Genomic DNA, 9,317 nt, shown 5'->3' with positions numbered 1-9,317 from the left:
AATATTTATGAACCAATCTTTACCCTTATATCAAAATATTTGAATAATTAGTAATATGCTTGCCTGTCATATATGAAGATATATCGAAGATAACAAAAATATTTCCTTTCATATTTTCATTTTGAGCTTTTATTTTGATAAAACATATAATAAAATAAAAAAACTTATTCATTAAACTATATTTGTGCTTTGTGTTAATGAAGAAAATAACTTACTTATCTACATAATATTAAAATAATAATTAATTGATTATAGGCACGAACATTATCAAGACTAATAGAATAATTAACATATATCTTCTAATAGAAGCTGAATTATTACGATTATATGTTTCTAATATCAAAGCACATTCAATTTCCTACCTAACCAACAATGATTATATCGTTTATAAGATAATTATTATATATTGTCCTAATTATTCATTTTACCTTTATAATGAAAGCATTTCTTGCAAATCGCATCAGCCCTGTCTTTTATAGATTGCGTTGAAACTGCTTTTTCAACGTCAGGCTTCGGTTCGTCTGATTCAAACGGACCTTCACTGAACTGTTGTATTAGTTTCTTTATATAACTACCCGGCCCTTTAATAGTAAGCTTAGAATTAGATTCGTCGCCTTTATCGTCAATTTTATCGTTAGTTTCGTTATGATTATCACGCAAACTGCTTTGGAAATTTTCAAATGCTTGATTGATCCTATCACCTATGTTCAATTTCTCTTCAGCAGCATTAAAACGTACTTGATCGTCTATTTTCTTTGAACCAGTTGGAGTTATTACTATTTCATTATTCTTCATATCAATTGATACAGTTGCCTCGTCTAGCTTCAAGTCTGCTAGTGACACATCAATGGACTTAGATCTGTATTGTCTGGATGGCGTTGCAGGTACTTGTAGTTGGTTCATATCAAAATTGCTATCGTGTTTAATCGTCATACTAGATGTAGCTGGCGATGTTGATACGGAGGATTTTTCGCCAGGGCTTGACCCTGAAAGAATATTATCAACAAACATTTTAATTATTTTCCTTCGGATTTTAAATCCTTGAATGGGAAGCATTGTATTTATAAGAGCTATTACTTGTATTTAAAACATTACCAATCACCGTTTATTTAAATTCATTACCTCAATATTTTGTTCCAATGGGCTCACTTTTCGGTCCTAAAATAAACCAATCAAATTAAATACTAATACTACTAGTGACAGTGAATATCTACGAAACAAATAGAATGTAACGAAGTAAAAAATAAAATGAGACCAAATAAATAGCAAATACAATGTAAAAATAATTGTTAAGTTAAGGCAGTTGATTAAGGTAAACTTTTAAATTGCATACGTAGAACGTAAAAAAGCACTCCATGATTAAAAATTTAATTGTAAGATCCAACGATTAAAATGGCAAAGTATTATTCCCAGAAGTAGAAGCATTAAAACCGGAAACATTAAATGTTTAAAGATAATCTTTGCAATTTTGGATGCACTATGAAGGATTTCCACTAACAACACAATTTGGAAGAGACTAGCAAAATTAACACATATCAGTTAGATAGTAAAGTGAAATAATAATCCGAGATTGTTGTACAAAACTCGTCTTCTTTCACAGAAAGTGTTGTCTGTTACACCATGCAAGACCGCGCTGTGAGTTAATGGATGTGACGGAATAGGCTATTTGACAATGTGAAAATTTATTAACGAAAGTTGAAAATAATAATTAATTTATTCAAAAATCCATAAATAAAAATGTTATTTTTTTTAAACGTTTGTCACGTGACACAAAACGCTCCTGATTGGTCGGCCTTATGATAATATCACTTGCTCGTTAACCTCGTTTGCCTACTGTATGTGGATTATATGTGCCACAGATTACAATACAGGCAAGTGACGTCACCGACCCATTGCAGCGCCATATTGTCAAAGTAGCGTTTTCGCGCACTATTTAAAAATCGAATTTTTAATTTGATATTTTTCAGCAATTATGTACTAGAATTAAAAAAAAAAACAACTTTTACTGCGTTCCTTAAACAAATGTTTAAATAATATAAAATGTATTTTAAAAACCAGTCAAATAGCCTATCTAATCCGACGCGCAAACTCCATAACGATGTTTAACTCAAACTCAAACACAAATTCCTTTATTCAATATAGAAGCATGCACATACTTATTGATAGTCAAATGAAACACTACCACCGGTTCGGAAAAAGAAAACACTATGACCTGAGAAGAACCGGCGAAAGAAACTCAACTTCAACAACAGGCAGAAGATGATTTATAAAATCATATTAAGCATAAAAAGCCAATGGATGTTGCTAGGATTTGAGCCCAAGGTCACGACTCCATCAATCAGCTAATAAATAAAACTTCTCAACTACACGTTCAAAATAATAAATACCCATTTACCATTAGAAGCGTCATCCCTCTCCTCTTCCGAGCACTGAGGAAGCGACTGCTCCACCATGAGCCCCTGCACCATGTCCATATAAGAATCCAGAGAAAACTTCTTCCCGCACATACGTATACCGCGGACTCGTCTACGCATTTCTATGAGAAAGTTAGTATAGCTTATATAGTATAGGTTAGTATAGGCGATATATATCTTATATATATATTAATAGCGTAAGCCGATTTTTGCTCCAATGATTATGATACGGATGATAGCTGCGCACAAAATTTGGTTATGGTCTCATTTTGAAGAGCTCCAGCCACAGATGTGATCTTGATTGCAATTTACTAAATTGTTACGATTTAACAAAGAATTAATTTTAGAGAGCGGAACAAGGTTACTGCCCGGTTAGAGAGCATTGCTACGGCTGTATAAGATAAAAATGAAAAACGTAAACGAAATTAAAGTAAATTGCAATCGAAAAACTCCAATTCTAAATGAACTAATGTATCATTTTTGACATAAAAAATTTCATTTCAAAAATCTCTTATAATTTTGGCGCCAAATGCAGATAAATGACATGCAGTTTACAATGAAATGAAATTTAAAAAAAACCGTCATAGTTTTCGAGTTACCTTAATAATCTCTTGAATAAACGCAAAGTTTCGCAAGAGACCCACTAGTTTCAAATAAAAACTTATTTCAATAAGTGGTTTGTATTTGTCAATAATGAAGTATAATGAGTAAATGTTGACGTTGTCATGACCGATTTCGGACAAGGCGGTTAATCTTAAAGGAGACCAGACAACTTTGCAGGACATATTATGGTACATAAGTGTGTGTACAAACACAGGTGTACACTCTATTTTCTCACTATCATAATCCGATGGGATGGTTAAACCAACAGGAGCGGAGACAGTTCAGACGGAGGACCAACGCCTTTATACACACTTCCAACTTCGAAACGGCTACTGAGATTTTTTTATAGACCCAATAACTTTTTGAACAACTAGCTCAGTCGATCCTAAGGACGCTCCACAACACTAACGTTTTACTATTAAAACTATTAGGTGCCACTGGTAACCATGTTTAATCAAAAAATTTATAAATGCTATATGCAAACAATTAGCGAATCTTGCCATCGCGATTCAGAATTATCTACAATTTGACATAACGCCATCTAGTATTTACAAGATGAAATATGTACATTAATTACGTATACACTTTTATTGGGTCGACCTAAGTTTAAACCAACACCTCAGAATCTATTATATATCTAGTCACTACGAGGCAGTCAATTATTAGTCTTCTTAATATGAGAATATACTATTAAGACGATTTACAACTGATATGTCATCTCTGCATTATAAACCTTAACATTTTAAGAAATGTAAACATTCTATATCATCAACCTAGCTATTTATGAGAATAGGTATCCAAAGCTTACATCTTTACATCAAAAAGATACATCATAACACAAAGTATTTAGTGGTTGATTAAGTGTTGAAGGCTGTATTGAGACCTCTAATAAGGGTTATAGAAAATGTTTCCTAATTACATCTCGAAGAGGATATAGTAAGTGTTATAGAAGGAGTTAACTAACCAGTTGCATGCAAAGCCCTATCACCGGTATATTAGTAATGTAATCACTAAACCACCAAATAAGCAAAACCAAACTAAATATCCATATGATACTCACCAGGGCTGTCCTTTGGTTCCATTTTCAACTGCGCAAAAGTTTGCGCACAAGATGAGAGCACTTGCTCGTAATCACAAATAGCGACATGGGTACCATTTACGATCTTCGGGCTCATTGGGCTGTTGGCGAGAAGGAGGCTCGTTCCGAATGTCGCGTTTAGTTCACGTGTTTCTGGAAATGTAAATATTTATATATTTATAAATGAAGCCTGTTCTTGAATACAAGATTTTACTAGACGATAAAGGGAGGTTCGTATTCGTTGATCTATAGACTATACGTAACTAAATTTTATTTATTGTTGTGGATGATGTAATATCTTTTGGAAAAAGTGAAACTACAGATCTTTTAGGTTCTACTCAATTGTACATATGCTCCGTAAGTAGTAGAACTCTAAAGCTAACAGAATTAAAAATATGAATGATTCCATTACGCTAACTACTAGAATAAATTAAATTTTTATTTGATATATTAAAGTTACAATAGGTTTTGTTAGATCAATTCATGGATCAAATGTTGAACGAATCTTGAGAAAATTCTACGTTTTCAAGTACACACAATTTGTCTCTTATCTTTAATCTTATTTGAAATTTTCCTCGTCTACCTATGATCGTGTACATTGGGAATGTGTTTATCTGATTTGATTACTTATGACGATATTGTCAATTTTTAAATTATATATATATGCTTATGATGACATAAAAAAAAACACTTAATTTCATTCGCCTATTCTTTCCATAACCGAGGTGTTTATTTCCGAATCGGTGGCAGATTTTTGATTATAAATAAGCAACTGTAACAGTACTACATCGATAGATTTTTGGCTTTGACTTTTAATAACAATACTCCTAAATCATACGATGGGAAATTTATAATATACCAAAACCATATAGATATCTGCTTAGCCATATCGTAGAAACTTTAAAGTTTAGTAAAATAAGAAAAAATATATATAGAAAAGTTACCCTTCAATGAGATCCTTGGCTTTTTATGTATGACGATATTTCCATTTTCAGAACCGAACATGTCCACCAATATTTCAGAAGCAACCTTCTTTATTTCGTTCCAATCATCTGCAAATAGAGAATACGCAATTCGATAAGCTGGTTCAACAAATTTTGTCACTGCAAGATTCTGCTGTATACTGCTAGTTTGATGTAAGCTCATCATGATACTTATTAAGATGAGTGATTTTTATCTTGGCCTATTAAAGTTTTAAAGCACATTTAAAAAAAAAAGACATCTATTATTAAAGTATAAATAATTTATTTTCTGGTGGTAGGATGTCAATCATCCGCCTGGCTTGTTACCACCGTACGCATGGTGAAACACTCGTGAAGTGGCTGCTTGCAGCCGCGTTTCGAGATCAGCCGGCGTACAGCCAGTGCCCGAGCGCGCATTGTCGCGATAAGTGTTGGTCCGGTGGATGTTGCTGTTGAACCAATGCTGGAGGAAAGTATATTGACCCGCCGGTCAGGGAGACCCGTAGAAACGGTTGTTCCGCTGGCCGCCCGTGGCAGAGTACAGGGGCCCAAGCGTTCCTAACCAGCTCGCGAGGCTGCCCCACCAGGCCACGCATAATCCCGGTGTGGACCGTCGTGCCGGTTGGTGACCGGACGGTGGGGTCCCGGCGGCCACTACCGGGAGGGTTCGGGGGCCCTTCCGCCCGGCGGGTCGGTTTATTTTCTCTTCTGGCAACTTATTGGGGAAACACAGCTCCACACTTTGACCGTCCTTATCGTGGCAACGCATCGCTCGCTTCACGTCTCTTCCTCTTTTTTCCCCCTATCCATGACAGTGCATAAAAGAAATGACGGTCGTACAGCGGTGCACACCCCCACCATTCCCACGCTGTTTGAGGTTGAGTTCGTTAACATCCGTGGACTCCACGCCAACCTCAATGCTGTCCACCACCATCTCGAGACAGCACGGCCAGCAATGTTGTTTCTGACGGAGACTCAAATACTCCGTCCTGTCGATACCAGCCTTAATTATCCCGGCTACATGCTTGAAGAATCCTTCAAAGCGAAAGCCGGAGTATGCTTGTTCGTCAGGACGGATGTTTGTTGTCACCGTCTGCGCTGCTTGGAGGACCCTTCCTTCTCCCTGATAGTGGTACGTGTGGACTTGGTTCGTCAGAGTCGGGTCTACGTGTGCCTCTACAGATCCCACAATGGTGACTTGGAGACAAGCCGACTATTTGACCATCTTAGTCGGGTGGCAGATGCTGCGCAAGAGCAGTTTCCTAACGCGGAACTGGTGTTTTTGGGGGACTTTAACGCTCACCATGAATCATGGTTGAAGTCCTCCAAAACTGACCATGCGGGAAGGACTGCCCATGCTTTCGCTCTCACGCATGACTTGACCCAGTTGGTTGATCAGCCCACCAGGATCCCAGACATTGACGGGCAAGCGCCTTCCCTACTGGACCTTCTGCTGACTAGCCACCCGGTGGAATATCAGGTTGAGGTTCGGGCTCCACTTGGTTCTTCGGATCACTGCCTGATATCTACCAAAGTGCCACAGGCCAAGCTGCCGCCACCAACGGTAAGCAAACGTCGCATTTGGCACTATAAGTCGGCAGATTGGGACGGTTTGCGCGATTACTATGCGTCAGTCCCTTGGAAGGAGCGTTGCTTCAGTGAGAATGACCCGACAGCTAGCGCCGCTGCTATTGCTGGTGAGATCCTGTTGGGGATGGAATACTACATTCCTAACTCAGACCTCGCCAGTAAGGGTACGCGTAACCGTTGGTTCACTCGCGAATGTGCCGATGCTGTGTCTTCTAAGCAGGCGGCATATCGCGCGTGGATCAATGGCTGCGTTAGTGGGGCATCTAACATTGACTCACTGAAAGCAACCTACAATAAAACTTCCAAGTCTTGTAGGAAGGCATACACAAGAGCGGATGCACAGCGCATTGCGCGGTTTGGCCATGACCTTATTTCACATCCTAGAGGCTCCCGTAGCTTCTGGCGTCTGACCAAATCTGTGCAAAGCAATTTCTGTCAACCTTCGCTGCCACCGCTCAGGTATCCGGACGGATCGCTAGCTCACAGTCCGCAGGAGAAAGCTGATCTTCTGGCAAAACTCTTTGCGGATAATTCCGTAATCAATGATTGTAGTGCGCTGCCACCAACAATTCCTTCATGTGGCTACACGATGCCTGACATCAAAATCAGGCAACGTGATGTACGTGCAGAGCTACAATCACTTGATGTGCGGAAAGCTAGCGGTCCCGATGGAATACCAGCCATAGTGCTGATGAAGTGTGCAGCGGAGCTGTCTCCTGTGTTAACGCGCCTGTTCCAGCTGTCTCTTTCTACAGGATGTGTGCCGGATTCTTGGAGAGAAGCTAATGTGCAAGCGGTTCCCAAAAAAGGGGATCGATCTGACCCGGCAAATTATCGGCCAATAGCTATCACCTCAGTTCTTTGTAAGGTGATGGAACGGATCTTAAACAACCAACTGATCCATTACCTAGAAGATCACTGTCTAATTAATGATCGTCAGTACGGGTTTCGACCAAAACGGTCCACAGGTGATCTTCTAGCGTACGTAACACACCTCTGGGGTGAAGCTATCGATAAGCATGGAGAGTCGTTGGCCGTCAGCCTCGATATCTCCAAGGCTTTCGACAGAGTCTGGCACAGAAGTCTTCTCTCCAAGCTGCCGGCATACGGTCTGCCGGTTCAGCTCTGCACCTGGATTGCTAGCTTCCTACACAAGCGCAGCCTTCGCGTTCTAGTTGATGGTTGCGCTTCAAAATCCCATGTAGTGAATGCTGGAGTTCCCCAGGGGTCTGTGATATCCCCCACGCTCTTTCTTCTGCATATCAATGATATGCTCTCTCTCGGGAACATACATTGCTATGCAGATGACAGTACAGTGCACGGGGGATACCACGGACGCGCAGCGGCTGGACGGGCGGAAACTGAGGAGAGACGGAGGGATCTTGTTGTTGAGCTCGATAGGACGTTAGGACTCATCGCCAAATGGGGCTCTGACAATCTTGTTGAGTTTAACGCCAAGAAAACACAGGTGTGCGCTCTCACAGCGAAAAAGTCACCATTTTCCCCTCCTCCTTCCCTCTGTGGCACCACGCTGGAGATACATAGCAAAGTCGCCATACTGGGAATCGACGTTCGGTGCGACCTCAATCCAAAGGATCACATCGAGGCTGTTATAAAAACAGCCTCACGTAAACTCGGAGTCCTGAACAAGGTGCGGCGTTTTTTCACGCCTGCTCAACTGCTCCTGCTGTATAAAACACAGGTACGGTCCTGCGTTGAATATTGCTCGCACCTCTGGGATGGCTCCGCTAAGTACCTACTGGAGGCCTTGGATCAGTTGCAGCGACGTGCGGTTCGCATTATTGGCGATGTAAAGGTCACCAACACCCTCGAGCCTTTACAATTGCGTCGAGAGATAGCGGCACTCAGCGCTTTCTATCGAATGTGTCACGGCGAGTGCTCAGAGGAACTATTCTCCCTTATTCCTGCTTCCCCTTTCCTTCACAAGTCCACGCGTGCTGGTTCTCGATGTCACCGCCTAACTGTGACATCAATTCCATCGCGTACAAAGAAATTTGGCAACTCTTTTCTTTGTCGCACTTCCAAAACATGGAATTCTTTACCAGCGCACGTATTCCCCTCCTCTTATGACCTGGGTTCCTTCAAGCGAGGCGTGAAGAGGCATCTTGCGGGCCGGCAAGGCGGGGGCGGCTAGAGCAGATCACCTTTCCCAACTGCACTAGCCGTCGTCGCGTTTGGACTCTACTACCACTTACCATCAGGTGGAGCAGAGTCATTTGCCCTCCCGGGCAATAAAAAAAAAAAAAAAAAGTATCTTACTTAATACAAGGTTGTATGTAAAGTTGATGTCAAAAAAGCATTGTCTTAATATTTATCGATTTTGAGGCAGGATATATACAAATTTAATTGTACATTATTGACATACTCTGTAATTAAAATGATGGAATTGCCAATGAGCTTCATGCTCACTTTATACTTTTCGGTAGAATCTTCTTTCCAAACCGGTGGTAGCTATACATTTAATAGCTAATATGAATAGAGAATATTTTTATTTTGATTTAAAACTTTTTTGGGTTACATAAAAGCTGCTAATCCTGTTGATATGAACCGTGAAGGTCAATATTTTATAGTTTTAACTCATTTGTAATATGACTAATTCGATGACGTAGTCGAAGACAAAATTGTCAGTCCAGACGCTTTTGAAGCTGA

The 9,317-nt window shown here is 40.0% G+C and overlaps 1 protein-coding gene across 2 annotated transcripts in view; it reads right to left on the bottom strand.

Moving 5' to 3' along the window:
- Positions 1-313: 313 nt before the first annotated feature.
- The window catches only part of LOC125074455 (histidine decarboxylase), a 32,129-nt gene continuing 23,125 nt past the window's right edge, over positions 314-9,317 (bottom strand). Inside the window, exons 15-18 of one of the 2 annotated variants that reach the window (XM_047685830.1) lie at positions 5,040-5,147; positions 4,078-4,248; positions 2,396-2,536; positions 314-986 (exon numbers count right to left, since the gene is read on the bottom strand). In XM_047685830.1, coding sequence (XP_047541786.1) covers positions 412-986; positions 2,396-2,536; positions 4,078-4,248; positions 5,040-5,147 — 995 coding nt within the window. In that variant the 3' untranslated portion in view covers positions 314-411. Of the gene's footprint in view, positions 987-2,308; positions 2,537-4,077; positions 4,249-5,039; positions 5,148-9,317 lie in introns of those variants that run through there. The other variant, XM_047685829.1, reaches the window with a different exon arrangement.

The sequence above is a fragment of the Vanessa atalanta genome, chromosome 27 (genome assembly GCF_905147765.1).
Source record: "Vanessa atalanta chromosome 27, ilVanAtal1.2, whole genome shotgun sequence".
NCBI lineage: Eukaryota > Metazoa > Arthropoda > Insecta > Lepidoptera > Nymphalidae > Vanessa > Vanessa atalanta.
This window is presented reverse-complemented; position numbering and strand designations above follow the sequence as displayed.